At 49.8% G+C, this 27849-nt stretch overlaps 1 protein-coding gene across 1 annotated transcript; it reads left to right on the forward strand.

Moving 5' to 3' along the window:
* The first annotated feature begins 572 nt into the window (after positions 1-572).
* On the forward strand, positions 573-27396 carry PLA2G3 (phospholipase A2 group III). Its single transcript, XM_030220065.1, has 7 exons — positions 573-1156; positions 5686-5818; positions 7432-7566; positions 18656-19461; positions 22957-23086; positions 25791-25922; positions 26629-27396. The coding sequence occupies exons 1-7, from the start codon at positions 679-681 to the stop codon at positions 26831-26833; spliced, it is 2019 nt and encodes a 672-aa protein (XP_030075925.1). The 5' UTR covers positions 573-678; the 3' UTR covers positions 26834-27396.
* The last annotated feature ends 453 nt before the right edge of the window (positions 27397-27849 follow it).

The raw sequence follows: 27849 nt of genomic DNA on the forward strand, positions 1-27849 counted from the left end.
TGAGTCGCTGCTGCAGTGACCTCCCTCTTGCAAAGGTGCCCAGTGAGATAAGCCCTGGTCATCATACATACTTAGAGATCAGCAGCTCTACCAGGTGGGTCCAGGGACTCATAGGGAGCAGCTGCAGCAACTTCCCCGCTCCTAAAGTAGCCCAGTGCCACCAGAGAGTAACTGCAGTAACCTCCCTCTTGAAAAGGAGCCCAGTCGGAGCCCTATGGTCACACAGAGGCTTTCCCAAGGGTACCCAGTGACCCCCCCCCCCTAAGTGAGCCTAGCGCCACCCTGCTGTCAGATTCGGATAACTTAATGGACTTGACAGTTTTGCAGGTGTTGCGATGTCATCCAGACATAAAAAGGGGCGGGGTCAGCCAGGGGAAAGTCCTGGGTTTAAGTTTAGAAACCGGCAGAAGGGGAATAAAGGGGGCGTGGCCTTAAGAGGGTAGTTTGGGGTGTCGCGACCAATGAGCGGCAGGAGCGGAGGGCGAGCCTCCCCCCCGTCTCTCTGACGGATTAGTGTATGGGGATCACCTCATGCCCGCCGCCGCCCCCTTATAGTGCTGCTCGCCTCCTCCAGCCGCTTCATTCATTCATTGCAAGCACAGCCCCGCTCTTCCCTCCCCTGGAGCAGCGGCTGATCCTCGCTGCTCTCTCGGCTCTCCTCTTGCTGTCACTGGAGCGATGACTCCCCGGGTGCTGCTGGTCCTCTGGGTCTCCGTCCTGGCTGCAGAGCCTCAGTCGTCCCTCTTGGGCCGGGACAGTACCTTCTGCCACGTGCTGCGTTCCGGCTCCGGGCTCAGCTACCTGAGCTTCCTGCACCGGGGCCCCGACGGGCTGCAGCTGTACCAGAGCACGTGGGCACCGGGAGGGAGGCTGCAGGACTGCTCGGTCCGGGAGGAAGCGGAGCTCGTGCGCGTCTATGAGGCAGCCTGCGCGGAAGGGATCCGGGGCGACGTGAGCGGGATCCGGCAGAACCTGCGGGAGCTGGAGAGGAGCCGCCACCGCTGCAGCCGCGGACCGGGGGTGAGGGCCAAGCGGGCGCTCGAGGGGGCTGAGCCAGGCACGGGGGGCACCCGCAGGAGGACCAAGAGAGGATGGACGATGCCCGGGACCCTGTGGTGTGGAGCCGGAGACTCCGCGGGAAACTTCACTGATCTGGGTAAGGATTGGATGAGATTCTCCTGCGGGGCATCTCCGGTGCATCTTCTGGAGGGGAAAGGGAAATGGGACTTGTATACCCCGCCTGCAGCTACATCCAAAGCGGTTTACATCAGGTACTTATTTTGTACCAGGGGCAATGGAGGGTTAAGTGACTTGCCCAGAGTCACAAGGAGCTGCAGCAGGAATTGAACTCAGTTATGCAGGATCAAAGTCCACTGCACTAACCACTAGGCTACTCCTCCACTAGCAACATTCTGTGTAGAATCTCAAACAGTAGCAACATTCCATGTAGAATCTCCAATAGTAGCAACAGAATCTCAATAGTAGCAACATTCCATCTAGAATCTCCAATAGTAGCAACAGAATCGCAACATTCCATCTAGAATCTCAAATAGGGAAAGGGAAATGAGACTTGTGGGGTAGCCAAGGGTGGGCTTGGGTGGGCCCAGGCCCACCAGTAGCAGCACACCTATGATGTGGCTGGCAGAGATTCCCAAGCTGAAAACTCCCAACAACTGTCCCTCCTGCATACCTTATAAATAGCAGATCTTCGCCTGCAGGAAGCAGCGACTGATACATACTGCTCACACCAGCCCCAAAGCCTTCCCCTCTGACTTATTCCTGCCTATGCAGAAACAGGATGCTGCATCAGTGGGAAGGAAGTGGGGCCAGCATGAGTACTGTGTATTAGTTGCTGCTTACTGCTGGTGAAAATCTGCTATTTAAAAGGTGTGCAGGAGAGGGGGGATATTTGAGAGACCACATGGCATGCAGGCAAGAGAAGGAGAGACCAAATCACCTGTGGGATGGAGTGGGGTTCTTCTGCCCACCCATCTTGGGCCCAGGCCCATCCAAAATTGGGTGTCTGGCTATGCCCCTGCTTGATATAGTAGTTTCTATGGTATATGCAGGTACTTATTTGTACCTGGGGAAATGGAGGGTTAAGTGACTTGCCCAGAGTCAGAAGGAGTTGCAGTGGGAATCAATCTCAGTTCCCCAGGATCAAAGTCCACTGCACTAACCACTAGGCTACTCCTCCACTAGCAACATTCCATGTAGAAGCCTGCCCCTGCAGATCAGCAACGCGGCCGTGCAGGCTTCTGTTTCTGTGAGTCTGACGTCCTTCATGTATGTGCAGGACGTCAGACTCACAGAAACAGAAGCCTGCACAGCTGATCTGCAAGGGTGGGCTTCTACATGGAATGTTGCTAGTGGAATAGCAACATTAACATTCCATGTAGAATCTCAAAGAGTAACAAGATTCTAGAATCCCAAGAGTAGCAACATCCCATGTAGAATCTCAAATAGGGAAAGGGAAATGGGACTTGATATACCGCTGCCTTTCTGAGGTTTTTGCAACCACATTCAAAGCGGTTTACATATATTCAGGTACGTATTTTGTACCAGGGGCAATGGAGGGTTCAGTGACTTGCCCAGAGTCACAAGGAGCTGCTACTCCTAGTCAAGCAAGGGAGATGCCACCTTGTGATGCCTTAAGGAGATTCTGCAGAACATCTTTCCATGTGACAAGTCACTTTCAGTTGGATCCCAGGCACTGAAGTCCTTCCCCACCAGAGCCAGCTTTAACTATTAGGCAACACAGATTTTGTTTGTTTTGGGGGAGGGCAAAGAGCCCCTGCGGTCAAAGCAAAACGGTTGAGCCTATAGCTACACACGCACTCAAGAATCAAATAGTCACACACAACAAAGTTCAATATTTTAGAAGTATGATGTCCAATTATGCATTTTTTTTTTACAGAATTGTGGTGTTAATTTTCACTGTTGGATTCAATGATCAAAGTTTTGGGAAGGACAGGTTAAGGGTTCTGACAGTTATCTGAGAGAGGTCAATGCCAAAGATCCTCCTAGGGTCCCCAATATTTTTGACCCGGCCTTCTCTCCACCCCCCTCCCCACCTCTTTTGTGCTTATTGGAAAATGCTTAATATTTCCAGTGAGGGGGATTTCAGAGGTAGGACAGAGCTGATGCTACAGTCCTTTCTTTATTGGGACATTACATCTGCTTTCACTGCTGCCTGGCTTGTGAACTCCTTAAATTTTTGTTTTATTTGCCATGAGGTCATGCTATTTTATACTAAATGATGATTTGTCCTTTTATATAAACCTGAGGTATGAAATAAAGTGATTTCTTGACCTAACCTAAATTACAACTTTCTTATATCCATCCCTTCCCGCCTACCTTTGTCAGCAGGGTCTCCCAGCTAACTATGGGAAATAAATTGAATTCACCCTTCATCCAGGCGTGCTTTACAATTTGACATTTTAAAAATTAGAGACTGTGTAGTTGTTTCTGGGGTGGATGATGTGGCCCACACTTTTCTGGTTGCTGGACTACCTTCCAGTGGGGGAGAGGAAAAAAGAATGGATGAAATTATATTACTTATTCCTTAATGTCAGCTGGGTAAGCAGAGGGAAATAAGGATTTGCTTAGGGTCACCCAGGGAACCCTTGTCAGAGGAAGAATATTTGTCTTGGGACTTTTCTTGGCTGGTAGCACGGTGCTTCCACCTTTATATCATAGGACAGAGAGTTCACTGTTTCCCAACCTTCTCCTGCACACGCACCTAAAGCAACTTTTTTCAGGATATCCTTAATGAATATGGAAATCTCTCTCGTGGATACTCATTATAGTAATTGTGAAAACCCTATGCCCAGGTATGCTAATACGAGAGGGGGCTGGGAGTTCCTTCTTAAAACAAGTGTGCTGTTGACAAATTGCTCCAGATCTCCAGGGAGAGGTTGAATGCTTCTAGCTGTGAGTTTTTTCTCTCTCACCGCAGCGAATCAGGATACAGATTCCCAGGTACAGCAGATGTCAATAAAATAATGGCATTGTCTCCGCATTTGCTATGGGGATTGTGACTAATAGATCCTCTAAGGACTGGAGAGCCTAGATTATAACCAGAGGGGAAAAAAAAGAAAATTTGGTCAATGAGTATAATCTGGCTTTCATTAAGGGTAATGAGATGATGTACTGCCTTTCTGTGGTTCAATCAAAGCGGTTTATATTTATTATATTTATCACACATAATGTGATACCCGCAAGCGAGCCTTCTCTGGAGTAGCCCCCACACTCTGGAATGCGTTGCCTGACTACCTCTACTTCAGGAAGCAGGTGAAAAGCTTGACTCTTCAACCAAGCCTTTAACGGAAGAAGTAACTAACTTGTTACTCTCACTCACACACACACACACACAAGGATTGACTCGGGCTGCACATACTGCAGCGGGACGTGTTTATCCACTCCTACCCTAGCTAAGATAATATTTAACCATCTCTCTGACCTCATGTGCAACTTTCTTCAAATCAATCACCTTACTTTCTAATTCTTCCTACTTTCTTACTCATCTATATGTTACAACTTTGCCTTACCCCTCACTACCAATTATAATGTTCTAGTACATATGTGTTGTCATTGTATATAGTATACCATGCCATACTTTGTATTGTTGTTCGGATATTTTTACTGCTCTAATTGCCTCCTGGTCATGTGTGATCTATTCTTACTGTACACCGCCTTGAGTGAAGTCCTTCAAAAAGATGGTAAATAAATCCTAATAAATAAATATATGAAGGTACTTTCCATTTGAAACCTCGATAGCAGCTTTCCTCCTGACTTCCCAGTCAGATCCACAGAGTTGGAATAGGGTTTCAGAATGAGGTGTCAGAGAGTCCCTTCTTGCTCAGACTGTTTCCAAGGGATAGTTATATTGGTCTAATTAGCATAAAAGGAACATAGCATCGTATAGACCTGTAGGTACCTGTTAGTCTATAAGAAACCAGGCAGCATCAGCTCCATAGTAACATAGTAGATGACGGCAGAAAAAGACCTGCACGGTCCATCCAGTCTGCCCAACAAGATAAACTCATATGTGCTACTTTTTGTGTATACCCTACTTTGATTTGTACCTGTCCTTTTCAGGGCACAGACCGTATAAGTCCGCCCAGTACTATCCCCGCCTCCCAACCACCAGCCCCTCCTCCCACCACCGGCTCTGGCACAGACCATATAAGTCTGCCCAGCACTATCCCCGCCTCCCAAACACCAGCCCTGCCTCCCACCACCGGCTCTGGCACAGACCGTATAAGTCTGCCCAGCACTATCCCCGCTTCCCAACCACCAGCCCTGCCTCCCACCACCGGCTCTGGCACAGACCATATAAGTCTGCCCAGCACTATCCCCGCCTCCCAACCACCAGCCCTGCCTCCCACCACCGGCTCTGGCACAGACCGTATAAGTCTGCCCAGCACTCCATGTCGCTTATATTTGTTATACGCATTAGCACTAGAACTGGACCGGTTCTGACACAGTAGAATCCTAGGTCTCCCACTGGGTATGGACCCTGCTGCCATTCTCTCTCTCCTAAGCACCTTTGTTCCACATCAGGCTGGTGACTCTGCTCCCAGTTACCCCCTTCTGCATTTACCGCCTGACCTGCCCTGATCCTCCCTGCTCCTGATTTTTCTGTATATTTTGCTGTGCACTGACACACGGCCTCTCCTGCAGGAATATTCAAGGGGGCAGATTTATGCTGTCGGGAGCATGACCACTGCGCGGAGAGGCTGACTGCATTTGAATTCAACTATGGAATACGTAACTACAGGCTGCACACCGTCTCACACTGTGACTGTGACTACAGGTGGGTCATCGAACACACAGACATCACATACAGGACACGTATGCACCCGGTTGCATGATATCTTGCACTGTCATTATTGGTGGGCGATAGAACACATACCAACATTTCACGCCTGTCACTGTAATTGTGAGTACAAGTGAATGTTAGAGCACACGCTGATACCCTTAGAGCGATTGATGTATACTCTCTGATATTGTGTCTATGAGCAGGGCTGGCTGTAGCACTGGTGGCATGGCCGTGCCGGTATCAGGAATGGTAGTCTTCATGGCTGGAGAGGGAGATTGCTCACTGGAGTGCTGCGGTCAGTAGCACTCTTTCCAAGTCGCTGGTGCAGGAACCTGAAAACAATTGTCACACAGCTTAAAAGCCCTGAGTATAGAGGAGTGATAGAATGAACACACACATACACACCATTTCCCAAAAGAGCACAAATTATAGCCTCAGAGCAGGGGTTCTCAACCCAGTCCTTGGGGTACAGCCAATCAGTCAGGTTTTCAGGATACCCACAAGGATTATGCATGAGATAAATTTGCATACAATGGAGGTGGTGTACACAAATTTATCTTGTGCATAGTCATTCTGGGTACCCTGAAAGTCTGACTTGCTGGGTGTGTCCTGAGGACTGAGTTGAGAACCACTGCATCAGAATGGTATGTACCATCTCATATTGTAATATGTCTATGGGTGAGAGAATCTTCTTAGTGTCACTATATCACACACAATAAACTTAGACATATACTTATGTCACAGCTGACTGTACCCCCCCCCCCCCCCCCCCACACACACACAGACATGCATATAAGGCTGTGACTAGAATTGTGAAAATTATGCTCACTTATCTGAACATAAGCCATATTGGGTCAGACCAATGGTCCATGCAGCCCAGCATCCTGTTTTCCAAACAGTGGCCAAGCCAGGTCACAAGTACCTGGCATAAACCCAAATCGTGGCAATATTCCATTTAGAATCTCAAAGAATAGCAAGATTCTGGAATCCTAACGAGTGACAAGATTCCATGCAGAATCTCAGAGTAGCAACATTCCATACTATAAATCTCAGGGCATGTCTTTCTCAATAGCAGAGTAAATCACTTGTTTATTTAGATTTAGCTCTTACTTTTTTCAGTGGTAGTTTAAGGTGTACAGTAATAGCAGAGGACACTTACTGGACAAGCATGTGGTACATGAGTTGAATTGAGTGAGACCTCAGTACAGAAATAGAATGGTGGGGAGGGGGAGGGATTAAGATTCAGAGCAAATGTAATATCCTCTCTGCCTCCCGATACTAGAATGTCAGGGCTGTAGCAGGTCAGAACTAAGCTACATTGCAAACATTCTATAGGACAATTGTGCAGTGGTAACTTTGATTCACATCCAAAATCTTGTTTTTTTATGTTAAGAAACTGCTGCTGTGATATTGAAGTTCTCTGTGGCAATATCACCTGCTTAACCCTTGTGGTTCTGCTAGGTATGATTACGCAGCTGCATCTGTAATACATGATGTCAGAATTTTCCTAGAATCAAACCCCACCCTCAATTACCCAATGGATCCTGTTGATAGACTGCACTGGAAAGTCTCGCCTGTTTCCAAACTGCTCACTTTTTTTTTTCCAGATTTAAGAAGTGCCTTCATGATGTAAACGATACAATCTCTACCTTTGTGGGAATCACTTTCTTTAACATTTTGGAGGTGCCCTGCTTGATGCTGGAGGAAAAAGAAGAATGCATGGAGTGGCACTGGTGGGGAGCGTAAGTAATGGAAGGGCATGAAGTGGCACTGGTGGGGAGGGTGAGTAATGGAAGGGCATGGAGTGGCACTGATGGAGAGGGTAAGTAATGGAAGGGCATGGAGTGGCACTGGTGGGGAGGGTAAGTAATGGAAGGGCATGGAGTGGCACTGGTGGGGAGCATAAGCACGTGCGGGTCGTCAGACTCACAGAAACAGAAGCCAGCGCGGCTGCGTTACTGATCTGCAAGGGCAGGCTTCTACATGGAATGTTGCTAGTGGAATAGCAACATTAACATTCCATGTAGAATCTCAAATAGTAGCAACAGAATCTCAATAGTAGCAACATTCCATCTAGAATCTCAAAGAAGGAAAGGGAACTGGGACTTGATATACCGCCTTTCTGAGGTTTTTGCAACTACATTCAAAGTGGTTTTGTATATTCAGGTACTTATTTTGTACCAGGGGCAGTGGAGGGTTAAGTGACTTGCCCAGAGTCCCAAGGAGCTGCAGTGGGAATCGAACTCAGTTCCCCAGGATCAAAGTCCACTGCACTAACCACTAGACTACTCCCTTAATAGGCTAAATTCTATCGGTGGCACCAAAGAAAGCGCTATTCTATAAGCAGCACTTAAAGTTAGGTGCGGTTTGTAGAATAGCGCTTATCCTTGAGAATCATGCCTAAATTTAGGCGCGGCCATTTGCATCACCTGAAACGCAGTGGAAATGCAGCTACATTAGTTTCATATCCCCGTTATTCTACAACGACGCATGTTAATTTTAGGAATGTCCCATTCTGCCCTTGCCCTTCTCATGTCCGCACCCCTTTTTTCAGATCATGCATAAATTACAGATACGGATCCCGCGCCTAAATTTATATGTGTAAATGGAATTAAATCTAATTAGTTCCAATAATTGCTTGTTAATGCCAGTTATAGATGCTAATTGGCGCGTTATTCCGTTAAATTGTGTGCAAAGATTGAGTATACGCACAAATTTGCATGCATATTTTTGGGAAATTTTTACAGAATTAGGGGGAATATGCCTTAAGTTTGTACTGCAACAATTAATGCTATGATTTAAAAAAAAAAAAAAAAAACCCAGACCGGACAAGAGCAAATATGGTAAAATTTGACCGTAGCTTCATGTATTGGTAGAACAGTTTCTGAACTAAAGACCAGTGCAAAGTACACAACAACAATAAAACACAGGTCTCGCCATCTTCAGCAGCTAAATGTTCAATTGCACATGTTATACCCCGGCATAACAGCTGGAGAGCTTAAGGCAAGCATGGACCTCCATGCCTGAGTTCAGAACAGGGGCGTAGCTACGTGGGGCCACGGGGGCATGGGCCCCCATAGATTTAGCCCTGGGCCCCCCGCCACCAACCCCTTTGACCCGCCGCCAACCCTCCCCCGCCGCCATCGGCTACATTTGCTGGCGGGGGACCCCCAACCCCCGCCAGCTGAGGTCCTCTTCATCCGGCGCAAGGCTTTGTTCTGTTTCTGTGAGTCTGACATCCTGCACGTTGTACGTGCAGGACGTCAGACTTACAGAAACAGAACGAAGCCTTGCGCCGGAAGAAGAGGACCTTGGCTGGCGGGGGTTGGGGTCTCCCGCCAGCAAAGGTAGCCGAAGGCGACGGTGGAGGGTTGGTGGCGGGAGAGGGGGTCGAGAGGGTCGTCAGTGGGGGGGGGGCTAAAGTTGTTGGTGGTGGCAGGGGGGTCAAAAATGGCGGGGGGGGGGGGGTAAAATGTGCCCCCTCACCTTGAGCTTTGGACCCCCCTCCCGCCGAAGTCTGGCTACGCCCCTGGTGTAAACACCAGCCGTAATGTGGCCCTTGAGAAAAGAATCGTGTTCACCTCTGGGGAGATGTAGAAAATAATCAGTTGGAAAAGCCTGGGAGCAGTGGCGTTCTTGGCCTGGATGGCACCTGGGGAGGAGCGCCGATGCGCCCCCCCCCGGGTGCAGCGTACCCCCCCCCCGCTAGATGACACCTCCCCCCTCCAGCGAAATGACACCCCCCAGGTGCACGCCGCTGGGGGGGTGCCGTGGCGCACGCCTGCTCCTCCGAGTTCGCTAAACTTCGTTCGTTCGCTGCAGCTCCCTCTGCCCCCCCCTTGGTACGCCACTGCCTGGGAGAGAGATGCCGGGCAGTGAATCTCCTGTTCCAGCAGATCCGAGAGAGGGAGGGGAAAGGCATTAGGGAGTTTGCAGAATTAGGAATTTCTTAGGGTGATGACCGAGGAGGAAATCCGTGAAGGATCTCCTGAGCCTGCAGCTCCAATCAGCTGTCCAGCACCTCTCCCGACTCTCACAAGACTGCAGCTTTGAACTCAAGTAACCTCGAGGGGGCGGGGCCAAGTTCAAGTCTGAGCTCTGACTCACTTTCTCCACCCCTTGTAGTGAAAAGCCGGTGAAGGAGTCATTGAGATTCATGGCATGTGGCCCAAGACAGAGCGGCTTTTGCTAGCTTTTCATGCCTTGTGCTCTTTCTTCAGATTAAGGACATTTTGACCTCTCCCTTCCTACGTCTTTCACCTGTCAAGGGAGTGGTGCTTCCTGTCTTTACTGTAATACCGTTTCTTTTCTTTCTTGTGTGCTGTGTGTTGCTTGGCGATCCCTTTGTCTTTTTGCTAAAGACAAAGAACTTTTTTTTTCTGCTATAAACGCCGTGTTATTGTGAGCGCAGAAAGTTTAATGTAGGCATAGGAGCCAACTTTTCAAAATTATTGGGGGTGCTAAGCCCAATGGAAATAACCCCTCCCTGGACACATACAAGGAATTTTCTCAATATTGGGGTGCTCAAGCACCCACAAAGCAGGTTCCTATGAATATAGGAATGGAGATAAGTCTGTATGGCTGACCAAACCATTACTGGTATCTAACAAATCAAATCCCCCAGTCTCTGGTAACAAACAATCAACTTCAAAAGCTAAAACCAGGACAAATTGCTGACACATAGGCATAAATCACAAAAGCACTGTCCCCGCGCTCTAAATTATAGGTATTTCCTCCTATATGCAAACGTTCATATATGAGTATTGTGTAGCCCGGTACTTCAAAATATCTTCTTATATTCAACTAGTAAAAAAAAAGCCCGTTTCTCATTGAAATGAAACAGGCGCTAGCAAGGTAATTACCTTCTGCCATTAATGTTTTTAAAATTCCAGTGTCCCCCCCCCCACCTCCCTCCCATTTCCAGGGTCCTCCTTCCCAGTTCCAGGGTTGTCGTCCCTCCCTCCCTTCCAGTTCTAGGCCCCTCCCTCCCTTCCAGTTCTAGGCTCCCTCCCTCTGAATTTTAAAAGTCATCCTGACTTACCTCGTCGGGGTTACGGCAGCCAGCAGCAGCGGTAAAAAGCGTGAAGGCTCAGCACTTCAGTTTTCCCTTCTCTGTCTCTCAGCTCTGGTCCCGCTCTCATTTCCTGTTTCCACAAGGGCGGGACAAGAGCTGAGAGACAGAGAAGGGAAAACTGAAGTAAGTGCCGAGCCTGCACGCTTTTTACCGCGCAAGGTAAGTCAGGATGACTTAAAATTCGGAGGGAGAGGGCCTGTAACTGAGAGGGAGGGAGGGACGACGACCCTGGAACTGAGAGGGAGGGGGGACCCTGGAATTGGGAGGGAGGGAGGGCGGGGATGCTGGAACAGGGAGGGAGGGGGGACAGACGACGACCATGGAACTCGGAGGGAGGGAACGAACTTCCGGTGGGTGAATATTATATGCAGCCTTCCCTTCCCTCCGAGGGCGGGGCACTGAGAGCGAGTGCGCTGCCTGTGGTTGGTCCCTTCTCTTTCTGACGTCGCGTTTCTTTCCCTGGGTGATTACGAACCCTACGAGCACTACACGGCTTCACTGCCACGGAGTCAGCTTCAGAACGTTGGAGGTGCAAATTATTATATTAGATAATAACTTTATACTGTTAAAGAGTGCCTCAGACAAATATCCACTTTTTTTCAGGCAATATATTGTTATTCCAAGTGGTATAGCACTTCTTTCATCGGGCCACTCTTGTGTAAGTTTTGAGAAACATGCTATAGCCTATGTGATAAGTGCTACTAATAAATCAAAACGTGCACTTATCTTTTAAAAGTGATATCAAAGAGCTTCACTGCTTCTCCGGTCACAAATTTCGACCCAACGGCTGGCTTCCCCTGGAAACGCCCGACACCGCGGGTTTCAGAAAATCTTTCCTCAGGGACTTGGGTTAGAGCCATCCGTGGTTATACTGTGAAGTCACCTTCTCCAAACGCTATTTTATACTGGTTTTATCCTGGTTCTAGTTTTTGAAGTTGACCAAACCATTAGGCATGACTAGGCAGCCGCCTAGGCAGCATCTTCGGGAGGGGGGGGGGGGAATCAAATGGCAGCTGCCGTCAACGCTTAATAGTAGGTTCTGACAACCACACAAACTGACTATCAGCCTGGGTTAACCTGCATAGAGGGTGGGCAGTTGTCAAATAGCCCATTTGCCCAGATTATTCTGGGAGCAGAAGCGGAGCCAGGATGAGGCAAGGTGACGGCGTGGGGGGAGCGGGAGCGGACTTCCGCCGGCGCACATTTTCAGGACGAAAAAAATAGGGGCCGGCAGAACTGCGTTTGGGGGAGCGGCCGCTCCCCCTGGCGCCCCACCTAGCTACGCCACTGTCTGGGAGGGATGGTTTTTGAGTGATCTTGATTGTTGGTGGGGGAGGCAGTGTTCAGGGCCCTATGACCGGGGAATATATGACTGTGGGAGACTGTTGCCAGCTCTGACAGTTGTAGGATATAAAAATCTTATTCACTGTGGGGGAAATTCTATAATTTGGTGACGAAAATGACAATTTCAGTTTTGGTTTCAGATTCAGCACCAAAACCGACCCGAAATCCAGGTTCAGGTTTCAGACGAAAATGCTGGGGTATGTTTGGCTGAAACCGAAACTGCCCCGTCCACCCCAAGCCGCACCACTACCCCCCCCCTAAATGTCAGTAGGCCATCCCCAGGTCTACCTTAACAAGGCTTGGTGGTCTAGTCGCCTCCTTGAGGCGCTGCCACTGTTCTGCCTGGCACCGCGTCGCCGTGTTTTAAAAATAGCTGCCGAGACTCCCTGCGGCAGTGTCGCAAAACTGTCAACACCCACGAGACTACCGTGGGAAGGCTTGGCACCTATTTTGAAAAGACAGCAGTGTCGGGCAGAATAGCGGTAGTGGACAGCAGTGGCATAGCAAGGGCAGGGCGGTGGGGGCGGTCCGCCCCGGGTGCACGCTGCTGGAGGGTGCAGAGAGCAGCCGTGTGCCTGTCGGCTCCGCTGGTTCCCTGCTCCCTCTGCAGAGCCAGTGGAGTCGACAGGCAGGCGGCTGCTCTCTGCACCCTCCAGCAGCCAAGAATGCACCTGGGGGGAGGGGCTTGATGCGCCGGGGAGGGAGGTGTCATTGCGCCGGGGGGGCTTGATGCCCGGGTGTCATTGCGCTGGGGGGGGGGCTTGATGGGCCGGGAAGGGGGGTGTCATTGCGCCAGGGGGGGTGTCGTCCTGCACCCTCGGGGAACGGACACCGCTGCACCCGGGGGGGGAGGGGATGCGCAGCGGCGATCCGCCCTGGGTGCAGCCGACCTAGGATCGCCACTGGTGGGCAGGAAAGAGTGGATTATTCCCTGCCCCTGAAGAAGCCACTAAACCAGGGCCCTTCAAGGTAGGACCAGGGAGGGCCCACTGAGGCTTGGGGGACTGTAGTATGTGGGAGGGGAGCTACAGCAGTGCAGCAAGGGGGGCCTAATGACCTTTACTGCCAGGGGCCCAGATCACTGTCAGTCTGCCCCTGACACATGGCATGTTCTGTAAGTATCAAGTATCAAGTTATAAAATTGCCCTGTACACCTTCACAATGAATATGGCAATTGGTTTTGTGACTTTAGCATGGTTATAATCAGGGCTTTTTTTTGAGGGGGTACTTGGGGGTACTGAGTACTGGCACCTTTTCCATTATCTGCTTAAATTGACCCATGGTCCCCAAGTTTTAATGAAAGAGCTCAGGCTCTACACAGCAATTCTGCCTTGTCATAGATTCTGGTTGCAGGGGGGCCTGGCTATTGTGGGGTGGGTCCCTCAATGATCACCCCACCCCTGAAGGGTGGCCTATCATTTGAGTACTGGCACCTTTTTTGCTAGAAAAAACACACTGGTTATAATTGAGGATATATTTTTTTATTGCAGACTGAAATGTGTATGTCTTTGCAGTTTGTTCTGACCGGACTGGCCCATCCTCTCTGTCCAGTTACAGGTGTTTCCAGTTTGGATAGATAAGCATGTAAATTCCTGTCTGCAACTCAACACCAGATTATAAATATTCTGCACCTTAGCCAGTGCAGAAATCTGAATTAGGCAGCCTGGATGTTATCCACTATGTTAATTTGTATATAGAAGGGGGCAGAAGGAAGTGTTTGACTTTTTAGATTATCAATATTTCAGCACATAATGCAAATTTGCACATTTCAATTTATAATGCAAAAATACACCCTCACTAATAACAAGAGTCACAGTGACGTTCCTAGGGTGGCTGACACCCGGGGCGGATCGCCGATGTGCCCCCTCCTGGGTGCAGCGTGATCCCCCCGGCAAAAGGACACCCCCCCGGGTGCATTTTTACCTGCTGGGGGGGGGGGGGCGCGCACCTGTCGGCTTCGCTCGTTCCATGCTCCCTCTGCCCCGGAACAGGAAGTAACCTGTTCCGGGGCAGAGGGAGCACGGAATGAGCGGAGCCGACAGGCACGCGGCACCCCACCCCCCCCCAGTGGCGTGCACCCGGGGCGGACCACCCCCACCGCCCCCCCCCCTTGGTACGCCACTGCAGAGTCACACTTTCCCCACACATAACTCCATGCATGTGAGCTAAGCTTTCTACATGCGAGCTGACCTGTTTCAAACGAATGCACTTCCCTACGTGATACCAGTGGCGTAGGAAGGGGGGCAGTGGGGCGGTCCACCCCGGGTGCACGCCGTTGGGGGGGTGTCGTCTCCGTTGGTTCCTTGCTCCCTCTGCCCCGGAACAGGTTACTTCCTGTTCCGGGGCAGAGAGAGCAAGGAACCAATGGAGCTGACGCAGCTCCCAGCGATGTGGGCTCGGGGGCGGATCGGTCCTCCCACCCACCCCTCGCTGCCAAAGTAAGTTACAATGCGCTCCGGGGGGGGTGCGCGCTGGAGGGGGGCGCCGTGCTGCACCCGGGGGGGGTGCGCGGCTGCGACCCGCCCCGGGTGCCAGCCGCCCCCGCTACGGCACTGCGTGATACTAACAGGAAAAAGAGAAAAATTGGGGGAGGGGGAGAAGGTCCCCTATGTTGTCATCAGTGCACCCTATTGCTCAATAGTACCCACTGTATGCAACATCTCCTCAGACATGAAACAAAGAAATTTTGAAAACACAAATAAAATGACCGATTTATAAATGAGTTGGAAAACGAAACAAAACGAAAATGTTTGGCCTGTGCAACTCTATTATCACAGATAGGAGCACACAATGGCTGTATTCCAGATTGCACCTTTCTTCTGGGTTCAGAGGGTTAAAGGGGGTGGTAAGAAAGGGAACATGAATCTTTTATACAAAAGCTTATGAACGTCTGACTCATCTGTAGTTAAGCTGGGTGTAGAAACACAATGCCTTTATGCTGAATATGACGTCTAAGCACCCGATGGACTCGTGACATACCCAGTCAGTCAGGTTTGCAGGATATCTGCAATGAATGAGATTTATATGTATTACCTCCAATAATGACTGCCCTTGGTAGGAGCCACATGCAGTCTTCTGGAGCCCTGCAATTGGACCAAGAAGCGTATATTGTACAATTTATTTATTTGGATTTTGCTCACACCTTTGTCATTAGTAGCTCAAGGTGAGTTACATTCAGGTACACTGGATATTTCTCTGTCCCAGGAGGGCTCACAATCTAAGTTTGTACCTGAGGCAATGGAGGGTTAAGTGACTTGCCCAAGATCACAAGGAGCAGCAGTGGGATTTGAACCGGCCACCTCTGGATTAAAAGACAGGTGCTGTAACAACTAGGCCACTCCTCCACTTGGGGTTCTACAGGGAATGTTGCTACCCTGAGATTCTGCATGGAATCTTGTTACTCTCTTTAGGATTCTAGAATCTTGCTATTTATTTAGATTTTGCTCACACCTTTTCAGTAGTAGCTCAAGGTGAGTTACATTCAGGTACACTGGATATTTCTCTGTCCCAGGAGGGTTTACAATCTAAGTTTGTACCTGAGGCAATGGAGGGTTAAATGACTTGCCTGAGATCGCAAGGAGCAGCTGTGGGACTTGAACCACCACCTCTGGCTTGCAAGACCGGTGCTCTAACCACTAGGCCACTCCTCCACTATAGCAACATTCCATCTAGAATCTCAAATAGTAGCAACATTCCATGTAGAATCTCAAGTAACAACATCCCATGTTCCACTGCTCTAACCACTAGGCCACTCTTCCACTAGCAATATTCCATGTAGAAACTCAAATAGTAGCAACATTCCATGTTCCACTGCACTAACCACTAGGCTATTCCTCCACTAGCAACATTCCATGTAGAAGCCTGCCCTTGCAGATTAGCAATGCAGCCGCGCAGGCTTCTGTTTCTGTGAGTCTGACGTCCTGCACGTACGTGCAGGACGTCAGACTCACAGAAACAGAAGCCTGCGCTGCTGATCTGCAAGGGCAGGCTTCTACATAGAATGTTGCTAGTGAAATAGCAACATTAACATTCCATGTAGAATCTCAGATAGTATCAACAGAATCTCAAATAATTTATTTATTTGGATTTTGCTCACACCTTAGTTCAAGGTGAGTTACATTCAGGTACACTGGGTATTTCTCTGTCCCAGGAGGGCTCACAATCTAAGTTTGTACCTGAAGCAATGGAGGGTTCAGTGGCTTGCCCAAGATCACAAGGAGCAGCAGTGGGATTTGAACCAAGACTGGTGCTCTAACCACTAGGCCACTCCTCTGCTCAATGGGCAATTCCTTCCCTTCAGGAATTCTCTTCCTCTCTCCTCCACTCAGCTTGCCAGAGCCTCCTCACATTGCCTTTGAACTAGTGCTGAAATGTATTTATTCATGTCTGACATTTTTATCCTACATTATCCCGAGTGTGACTCAGGTTCAGTGTGAAATGTGTTCTCTTCTACCAGAAATGTCTGCGGAGGGGGAGGGGGGGGGAGCCACTCTGCTCTCTGCTTCCAAATTCACTTCTCCTCTCCTTTGATTCCCCACCTCCTCTTAAATGATCCTGGCCCTGAGGGCCTTATCTTCAGGCTGTCTCCATTATCTCAGGCTCCCCTGGCTTTCTGGACCTCTTTTTGTGCTAAATTCAAGGTCCTTACGTTTGTCCTCTGTCTTCTGTGGCCTTCTTCCCCATTGATTCTGTAAATTATCTCTCTCTCTCTTTCCTGCTGTCTTCAGGCACTCAGATTCTCCTATCTTGCTTTGTCTCCTCTTCTCTTGAACTGTGCCCCAGTCTACACTATACCCAGATTGTCTTCCCTTTGGATAATTTGAAAACGCAACTCAGAATTCACCTCGTTTCAGTTCGTTCACACAATCCCTCAGTTGCCTTGTTCTGTTCTGTCTTTCCGTCCACCCCATTTTCATCGCTGTACTCATGGGCCGATGATCAGAAGCAAACGCAGGCGCTAGAGGCTGTTAGTGCCATACTAGTCGCCTGCGTTTGCTACCGCCTCATGATCAGAGCCCCTGAGCGTGTGAAACAACGCGCTCACGGGCTCTGAATGCAAGTAGCGTGCAAATGCATGCGAAACCGGGCTAAACTTATTCATCCCCAATGATCAGTGACCAGCGTGCCAAAGATTGGCTCGCTGGCTGCGGCAAACCCTACACCAGCTTGGAGCTGGTGTTAGGGTTTGCAGACCATTGGGGAGGAATGGTGAGCCCTGAGTTAGCAAATGTTTCGGTTAACAACAGTCAGCGGATAATAATAGGCAGACAGGAACTATTTGGGAGGAGTAGGGTTAGGCCAAGAGGCAGGGCAGTTAGGGTTCAAATCCTGCTTCTCCTACAGATGAACCTTGGCCAGTTGCTTCACCCTCTATTGCTTCAAGTATTATTACTTTGGTCCTGGGGAACTGAGGAACTGAGTTCAATTCCCACTTCAGGCACAGGCAGCTCCTTGTGACTCTGGGCAAGTCACTTAACCCTCCATTGTCCCATGTAAGCCGCATTGAGCCTGCCATGAGTGGGAAAGCGCAGGGTACAAATGTAACAAAAATAAAATAGATACTATTGGAAATTCTACATGGAATGTTGCTACTATTGGAGATTCTACATGGAATGTTGCTATTCCACTAGCAACATTCCATGTAGAAGGCTGCGCAGGCTTCTGTTTCTGTGAGTCTGACGTGCAGGACGTCAGACTCGCAGAAGCAGAAGCCTGCGCGGCCACATTGGTGATCTGCAAGGGCCGACGTCTACATGGAATGTTGGAATAGCAACATTCCATGTAGAATCTCAAATAGTAGGAGGAGTGGCCTAGTGGTTAAGGTGGTGGACTTTGGTCCTGAGGAGCTGAGTTCAATTCCCACTTCAGCCACAGGCAACTCCTTGTGTCTCTGGGCAAGTCACTTAACCCTCCATTGCTCCAGGTACAAATAAGTACCTGTATACAATATGTAAGCCGCTTTGAGCCTGCCATGAGTGGGAAAGTGCCGGGTAACAATAAAATAAAATTTGTTACATTTGTATCCCACATTTTGTAACCATCCAGGTAGTTTTCTTGCTTATTTCAGGGAGGGGGGGGGGGGGTAGTTTTGTTGGCAGTGGGGAAGATGGACCTATTAAAATTGGCAGAGTCGCATTTAGAGGAGTCCTATTCCTCAATCCCCACCCCAAACTACACCCACGGGTACAGCTTAGATTGTAAGTCCACTAAGACAGGGACAGAGCTTGTTCCCTGCTTGCTACTCATCTTGAACTCAGATTTTGAAAGGTTAGTCATTAACGCTAAAATCCAAGGGATCTCAATTTTGCAGTAATTCGTGGGAAATGGCCATTTTGCAGTCATTACGTTTTTTGTTGTTTTTTTTTTTTTTCCTTTCTACCTTTTTGATCAAATTTTTCACTTCTCACCAACAGGTGCAAAAACTATGGCCATGGCCTTGTTGCCGAAATCAAGCAACAAGGTATCTTCAACTACACGCATCCCTTTTCCGATGAGCTGGATGAGAGATACCGACCCAACAGAACTGACCCAAATCCTCCTGTAGGGGGCAGTACCATCACCAATTCCCTGGATGCAAAGCCTGCGGGGGCGCTGTCTTCTGATTTCAGGGCTGAGAGACCAAGGCTGGACGAGGAGAGGAGAAGAAAGCAGAACGAGAACCAGAAGAATTCACTGCAGGAAACGGGTGGGGGTACCGCTGAGGAGCCAGAACTGCTACCCACAGAGGGGGAGAAAGATCATACAGCTGGAACTGAACCAGGTCTACCAACCACCACCGTGCCTAAAGTCAAGACAGGCGCTTCCCTATCTGAGACACCAGCTACCTCTGAGCCTGAAGTGCCAACTGTCTCACTACCTGAATCACCTGGATCCCCAGAGTCCAAGGTCCTTTCCAATCATTTGGACGAACTGCACCCTCTAACAGAGAAGCCTCCTCCTGAAAAGAAGCCCCAGAGCTCTGTGCCCAAGAACCAGGAAGCTCAGAGCAATGGGAGCAGCATTAATACTGGCAAACAAGACATTGTGATGGCAGGTCTGGATCATCCAGCCATGGGACAAGGAAAAGACAGGTTACCTCAGCCTCCTGAGACACCTCCAGCTATTACTGAGAATAAAGTCTTAGTAAATGTGAAAGGCGAGCCTATCGGTAACACCTCTGATGGACGTCACCCTTCTGTCCCTCATGGTCAACCTCACAAAGACAAGATCAGCCAGCACTGTAAGTAGCAGGGCCTCGTGGTTCTGTGTTATCAGCTACAGGGGTAGGGTGATCACTGAGGGACCCACCCCACAATAGCCAGGCCCCCTGCAACCAGTCATAGAATCTATGACAGGGTAGAATTGGTGTGTAGAGCCTGAGCTCTTTCATTAAAACTTGGGGTCCGTGGGTCAATTGTAGCAGACAATGGAAAAGGTTCCGATACTCAGTACCCCCTCAGAAAAAGCCCTGCTTTTAGCAGACAATGGAAAAGGCTCCAGTACTCAGTACCCCCAAGTACCCCCTCAGAAAAAGCCCTGCTTTTAGCAGACAATGGAAAAGGCTCCGGTACTCAGTACCCCCAAGTACCCCCTCAGAAAAAGCCCTGCTTTTAGCAGACAATGGAAAAGGCTCCGGTACTCAGTACCCCCAAGTACCCCCTCAGAAAAAGCCCTGCTTTTAGCAGACAATGGAAAAGGCTCCGGTACTCAGTACCCCCAAGTACCCCCTCAGAAAAAGCCCTGATCAGCTGTGACTGTGGCATGATCTAAATGTGGGTGCTGTGCAGAGGGAGAGACATTGGGCTCAGTTCTAGAAAAGCGCCCCGATATTTAAGCATCCGGAGGGCACCTGTTCTCTAAAGGACTTTCCTGTAGGGAAAAGTAGCATAACCAGGTCTGTACACGCCCTAGACTGCGGTAAATGTGGGCACCTAGATTCCAGTGATGGGCATGTAATTTAACATTGTACGTCCTGCCCGTGCTCCGCCCAGATGCCGCCCATATATACATCTGTCAAAAACGGGCTCTGCAAGATATGCGCATATTTACAGAACAGCGCTTAAGTGGATACTTGGCATTCGGTATGTGCCAGTATTCTAGTGATTTATACACGGATGTCAGTGGTTCCCAAATCTGATCCTGGAGGCACCCCAGGTTTTTCCCATGTTCTCTCCACGGGGCTGAAGTAAGAAGCCTTTTTTGTTCAGATATTCCCGTGTTAATATTCCTTCCTGATGCAGAAAAGGGTTTTAAAGTGGGGGAAATCTGCAGTAGGACCACCAGGGCCAAAGGAAAGCAGTGGCCAGTATGTCCTACACAGGCAAATTGTCAAAATAGGGAATCATTCCTAGCAGTGGCATAGGCAAGGGTGGGCCTGGGCCCACCCACTTTGGGCTCAGGCCCACCCAGTAGCAGCACATCTATGATGTGGTTGGCAGGGATTGCCAAGCCCTACTAGCTGAAAACTCCCAACGTCCCTCCTGCAGATCTTCGCCCGCAGCAAGCAGCGACTGTTACACCAGCCCCACCGCCTTCCCTCTGATGTATTCCCGCCTATGCGGAAACAGGAAGTTGCTTCAGTGGGAAGGCTATGGGGCCAACATGAGCAGTGCGTATTAATTGCTTCTCGCTGCTGGTGAAAATCTGCTATTTAAAAGATATGCGGGAGAGGGGGGGATGTTTGAGAGACCATATGGCATGCGGGCGAGAGAAGGAGAGACCAAATCACCTGTAGGACTGGGTGGGGTTCTTCTGCCCACCCATCTTGGGCCCAGGCCCACCCAAAATTGGGTGTCTGGCTATGCCCCTGATTCCTAGCTTTCCTCCTAATACAGAATCTTTAGTCCACCTTGGAGGTGAAATAAAGATTTTGTGATAGTGGTAATCTGGGGCGTAGCCAGATGGGCAATTTTGGATGGGCCTGGGCCCAAGGTGGGTGGACATAGAATTCACCTCCATCCCCCTCTGCTTTGCTCCTCTCTCCACCCCTCCCTGCCCACAAACCCCAAATATTAAATACTTGAGCTGGTGGGGATCCCCAAACCCTGCCAGCTAAAGATTTCCTCCTCCTTCTCGAGGAGCCAGCACTCTTCCAAACGGCAGCCAGCAGTCCTTGCCTCAAACTGATGTTGCTGCCCGCAGGTCGTGCATGCTCAGTGCTTTTGCATGTGCGAAAACTGAGCATGTGCAGAGGGGCTGGTCTCAGCGTCAGCTCAAGGCAAGTGCTGTTAGCTGACATTTGGAAGAGCGAGGGCTGCCCAAGGAGAAAAAAATCTTCAGCTGGCAAGGTTTGGGGATCCCCACCAGCCACAGCAAGAATGTCACAATTTGGGGTGGGCCTGAGTCCAAAGTGGGTGGGCCCAGTCCCACCTGTGGCTACGCCATTGAGTGGTATGCGTATCAGCTGTCAGCTGGTACAAGAGCCAGGCAGGCGGTGGTTGTCCAGAGAAGACGGCGGTTGCAGTTTAAGCAGGCGGCAGTTTCGGGTCAGCCGGTGCCGATGTGGTACCACTGAATGCTGGAATGGTGCTGGGGGGGGGGGGAGAGGGGTGACTTTATGTGCTTGAGCATGAACAGAGCGTTTTTGTAGGTGCTCAGTGACCACCTGCACCTCTTGCTGGACCTGGTAAGGAGGGATGGAAGGCTATGTCCACACTGCCAGTGGGGTTGTCTTGCTCCAGCGCTCCTCTGGGTGGTTTTCATTTTGGGGTTTTTGTTATGTTCCTGCACTATAAGAACTAGATTGATCAATTTTTTAGCGCCCACTCTGCCAGTCAGTCCCCCCAGAGATTCTCTATCCGGGCTCACTCTATCAGCAAATCCCAATCAAACCGGTGGGGGGTGGGGGGGGGGGGGGGGGGGGGGGGGGGGGTTACACCTGCATCCCATGAATCTGCAAATCCACGCTATTGGCAACGGTTGTGAGACTTTATTAGTGTGGATTTTGAAACGTGGTGCTGATTTGCATAACTTTAGCTTACTGTATGCCATAGTAAACTAATTTCCAAGTGTCAATGTTAAAATATCTGCACAATTGTTTTAGCCTGGGGTTTTATTACATCGACTTGTAGGCAGAAGCGTAGTGAGGCCAGCTGACACCCGGGGTGGTTCGCCGCTGCGCCCCCCACCCCCGGGTGCAGCACGGCGCAACCCCCCCCCCGGAGCGCAGTCTTACCAAGGGGGGCGGGCGGGAGGACCGCTCCGCCCCGAGTGCAGTCGCTGGGAGCTGCGTCGGCTCCGTTGGTTCCCCTGCTCTCTCTGCCCCAGAACAGGAAGTAACCTGTTCCGGGGCAGAGAGAGCAGTGAACAAGCGGGAGACGACACCCCCCCAGCGGCGTGCACCCGGGGCAGACCACCCCTCCGCCCCCCTTCCTAAGCCACTGCTTGTAGGCGCCCATTTCATGATGCTCACGGCTATGGCCGTGCTGTCTTCTGTAGAGGTGGTTCACAAGCTGGTTTGAATTGGTCAAACTGCTTTGCAGATCTTGGGTAAAACTTTACATTGTTACAGACTTAAACCAGGCTGAAAAAAATCCACCTGGTCTGAGTTTCATTTGGTCTGTTCCACTGTCTCTCAATGGTGTCTGAATTGGTGGGTTTCTGTTCAGTAACCGCATCTCTCATTGTTGCTCTGTGTGTCTCTCTCCACTTGGCTTTCTGAGTGTTCTCTGTTTCCCATCATTTGACTGTCTCTGGTCAGTTGCGCTCTTAACAATTTCTTTCCCATTGTCTCAAGATATCTCCAAGAGCTGTGGATGCTACCGGCGTCTCGATCAGTGCGAATACAAGATCGCTCCGAAGGAGATGAAGTTTCAGCTGTATAATCCGGATCAGAAAACGCTCTTCCACTGCAATTGCACCAGGAGGTAAGGGAGATCAAAGAAACATAACCACTACCCTAAACAGTGACCACAGAGAGATTTCTGGAACTTCTCCAGGCCGCAGTCCAGCCACATTCCAGCATCTCAGACTTACCCATCAACCGTTGCCGGCACTGGCAGCCCAAACCAGTAGCCTGTACCGTCCAGTGCCCCGTGCTGACTTCCAGGGTCACAGAGAGACTTAGCCAGGTCTGGGGCAAGACTACCCTCCCCCTCCCCCCACACTCGTGCCACCCCACTCCCTTACCTTTTGTGTCTGACTGCTCCTGCTCCTGTGTGCCAGGACCTGGATGATTGCATTAATGCGATATCCTTTTTAATGCAATCATCCTGGTCCCGGCCGGCATACAGGAGAGAGACACACCCAGAAGAAACTTGCCGGCACCGGGCCCAGGGAATTTCCCCCCCCACATCCCCCCCTCTCAGCAGCCCTGCTGACTTCACTAATGAGAACCATAAGAAACTAAGGTTTAATCCCAAAAAATGCAGGTTCATGCACTTGGGTCGCAAAAATGCGAGGGAATGGTACAGTATAGGGGGTGAAGTGCTTCAGTGTGCGAAGGAAGAGCGGGACTTGGGGGTGATTGTGTCTGACGACCTTAAAGCTTCCAAACAGGTAGAAAAAGCGACGGCCAAAGCCAGAAGGATGCTTGGGTGCATAAATAGAGGCATGACCAGCAGGAAAAAGGAGGTGATAGTGCCATTGTATAAGTCTCTGGTGAGACCTCATTTGGAGTACTGTGTGCAGTTCTGGAGACCGCACCTATGGAAAGATATAAACAGGATGGAGTCAGTCCAGAGGGCGGCTACGAAATTAGCAAGCGGTCTTGAATGCAAAAATTATAGGGACAGGCTTATGAACCTCAACATGTATACACTGGAAGAGAGGAGGGAGAGAGGAGACATGATAGAAACGTTTAAATATCTCAGGGGCATTTATGTACAGGAAGAGAGCCTTTTTCAAATGAAGGAGAGCTCTGGAATGAGGGGGCATATGACAAAGGTAAGAGGGAATCGGCTTAGGAGTAGCCTAAGGAAGTATTATTTCACAGAAAGGGTGGTGGAGGCGTGGAATGGCCTCCCGGTGGAGGTGGTGGAGTCGAGGACTGTTCCAGAATTTAAAAAGGCATGGGATAAGCATGTGGGATCGCTTAGGAACAGGAAGAATTAGGGGTTACAGAGGATGGGCAGACTGGATGGTCATATGGCCTTTATCTGCCGTCATGTTTCTATGTTATACTGGATGAGACCAAAGGTCCATCAAGCCCAGTATCCTGTTTCTCATTGTGGCCAGATCAGATCACATGGCAGGATCAGGGGCAATATGCAGACAAACCACAGGAGTGAAAAGACCACTAGAATCCCATGAGGGAGCATGCAGCATGAAAACAGGAGTGGGAGATGGATCCGGGCACTTCAAACACAGACCAAGGAACACCCAATATGAAATTTAAAACTTTTATTGATGGCTCTTAACGATGACTCCACACCGCACCGTGTTTCGAGTCTCTTAAAAGTATGTTGTAAAAATAAATCTATAGTACAGCAGAGAGAGGGAGCAAAGTACAAACAAAAATCCAAACAGCAAAAGAAAAAGTACCAGGAGCCTTCAAAAAAAGGGACGTAAAACCTTTAATCATTCGTAAAAATAAATCTGTCTTTGGTTGTAAACATAAGTGACAAATGATTCTCTCTTCAAGGACAAATGCCAGTGGCCCATGTTTTACAGACAACTTTCTTAACAAGCGGACTGTTTCAAGACCTCTTTTAGTAATTTTGTCTTTGAAGACAGACTCATTTGTGACTGTTTACGTTTTCAACCGAAGACACATTTATTTTTACAGCATACTTTTAAGAGACTCCCGAGGCAGTGGCATGTCAAGTCATCATAAAAAAATCAACAATAAAAGTTTTCATTACATATTGGACGTCCCTTGGCCTGTGTTTGAAGTGCCCGAATCCGTCTCCCAGTCCCTCAATTTTGAGTGTGCCTGAACTCTAAGTGGGTAGGTATGATAACCCTTCCCCTGCCGCTCCCTCCCCCAGGTGATTGGAGGGTCATTTAACTCCACTCCCCTGCACCCCCCCCCAGGTGGACTGGTGCCAGCAGGTAGAATGTGTTTGCTGCTCATTGCCAGCCAAGATCTAAAACATTTAAAGGTGTTGGGGGAGGGGGGAGGGGAATGGAGTTATGTGTTAATTACCTTCTCTGATAACTGCAGCTCTATAAAGAGGAGGGCTGGTAAAATGAGTCAGAGCCATGGACCATGAGAAATGAGGACTTGTAAGGCTGTCTGACAGGTTCTAAGTTTAGCATATGAATTTATTGCAATGTGGGTGCAGGGGAGTGGAGTTAAATGACCCCCCAATCACCTGGGGGAGGGAGCGGCAGGGGAGAGGTTATCATACCTACTCGCTTTGAGTTCAGGCATGCTCAAAATTGGGGGTCTGGGTTATCCAGATATTAAGAGTGATAATAAAAATAATATTATTCCTTGTTGGCTCCTTCCCCCGCCCGCAAATCGGCCACCCAAATTGTTGGCTGACCTTTGCCCCCTCCTTTTTCCACTGACCCTTGCTCTTGGACTCTGCTAATTTCTCCACTGACCGCTGTTCACTTTCCTATCTGGTGTGGCCAGCAGAGGGTGTAATGACCTATATGACGGGATTTTACTATTGCCCTGGACAGGCTGGCAAAGTTCCTGAGACGGACAAAGGGACCCAATGAGGTGGAGGATGTTCTGTCCGACTTCGTATCCCCGTCCTGCTTCACGCTGGAGTCTCTGGTTACATGCAAGAGAGAGCAGGAGACAGGCACAAGGTAGGCGGATGAGAGACCTGTAAATCCACTGTTGCAGTATCGGCTTTTATTTCTGTAATTCACTCTGACCGGGGGGGGGCATTTTCAGATAGGACAGAGGGAAGAATAAAGAGAGTGGTAGAGAATGAAAAGGCCTCGTCTTTCATTTCCGATTATTCTGCCGGGTGCAGTGGCATAGGAAGGGGGGGGGGGCGGTGGGGCGGTCTGCCCCGGGTACACGCCGCTGGGGGGGGGGGGTGTCGTCTCCGTTGGTTCCTTGCTCCCTCTGCCCCGGAACAGGTTACTTCCTGTTCCGGGGCAGAGAGAGCAAGGAACTAATGGAGCCGACGCAGCTCCCAGCGACATGGACTCGTGGGCGGATCGGCCCTCCCGCCCGCCCCTCGCTTCTAAAGTAAGTAACAATGCGCTCCGGGGGGGGGGGGGAGGGAGCGTGCCGGAGGGGGGGTGTGCCCTGAGGTGGGGGGCGCCGTGCTGCACCTGGGGGGGGTGCGCAGTGGCGACCCGCCCCGGGTGTCAGCCGCCCTCGCTACGGCACTGGCCGGGTGTTTTTGCTTCATTCCTGTACTCGGTACATTTCTACCTGATCATATACAGAGAGAGGATTTCACATCTTTTATGTAATCTGCCTTGCGCTCTTATCCTAGAAAAAGGTGGACTAAGAATTGACTAGAGATATGTAAATAAAACAGCTGTCTTCTTTCTGTAGCTGTACCAGTATTCCCACGGCCGTCCTGTCCAACGCCAGACACTTGCAGCGTGCCATGAAGCTGCTTCAGAAGAACAAACCGCTCCGAGCACCTGGCAAGGTTAAGCGCCAGGACCGGAGGTCCCTGAAACTTTATGATACGTGTTTACAGAGACTTGGAGCATCTGTAGGGCAGCGGGAGAAAGTACAGACACCGCCACACTGAACCGACATGCTGAAGGAGCGGCCTAATACTGTGTGTATGTGCAGGCCCTGTTCATGCACACGTTAACGCAGATGTGTTTGTATGTATTTCTCTTGTGAGTGGACATGTGAACATGTTTGTATATTTAAGTTGTGTAGAGGTCTGAGACTCTGTTGCGTATGACATGACAGATATGGGCAGATGGGTTCTTTCGCTGTAGTTTAGTGTAGTGAAGAGCAGCAGAGCAGGGCAGCTAGGGATGGGATCGGCCGGGCTTGTGCCTCTCCGGGGCGTTATGTGAAGGCCAGAGATGAAGGGACAGGCAGAATGAGGCCCAGAAGTGTGTCAATGTCATCCCGCACTTTATTCTGGAAGCCAAGTCTCTCCTGTCTCCGAAGGTGCTATGTCTTTTTTATTATTATTATTTAAGGGGGATATGGCTTCTGGCCTGAGGGTCCCTGTTCGACTGTTGGATAAATAACTTATTGAAGGACTAACCAGATAAAATGTTATATTTTTCTTATGGATGAAATATTTCTAATTTTTTTTAACAAAAAGTACTTGTATAATAATAAAACTTTCAACTGGAAACTTGAAATAAATAAAAGATTAATCTTATTCTTGAAATTTGATTTATTGATCCAGTTCAGTCCTTGGCACACACCCAGACAGTCTGCCGTTTCATGCTTATTCCTGTGACTATTCTATAAAGATCCCCATGCAACTTTTATAGTGCGTATCTGAAAAGGGTGCTGCCGTTGGGTAGGCCTGAACCAAGTACAGGTGGGCCTGTGCCCACCCAGGCCCACCTGTAGCTACGGCACTGTCCGATAGCCTTGGCCACCTTAAGAGCATGGTCCTGCCCTGGGAGGAAATGACCCGGGAGGGGCGGAGCCATACTGGGGAGTTAAAAGACAGAGCCTGGCTGAGGTTAAGGAGGCCCAGGGAGAGAAGCAGTGTTGCCAGGTGGGCGGTTTTACCGCTCAATTGGGCGGTTTTTCGTGACCCGCTGCGGGAAATTTTTGCCCGCGGCGGGT

The sequence above is a fragment of the Microcaecilia unicolor genome, chromosome 11, assembly GCF_901765095.1.
Source record: "Microcaecilia unicolor chromosome 11, aMicUni1.1, whole genome shotgun sequence".
Classification (NCBI taxonomy): domain Eukaryota; kingdom Metazoa; phylum Chordata; class Amphibia; order Gymnophiona; family Siphonopidae; genus Microcaecilia; species Microcaecilia unicolor.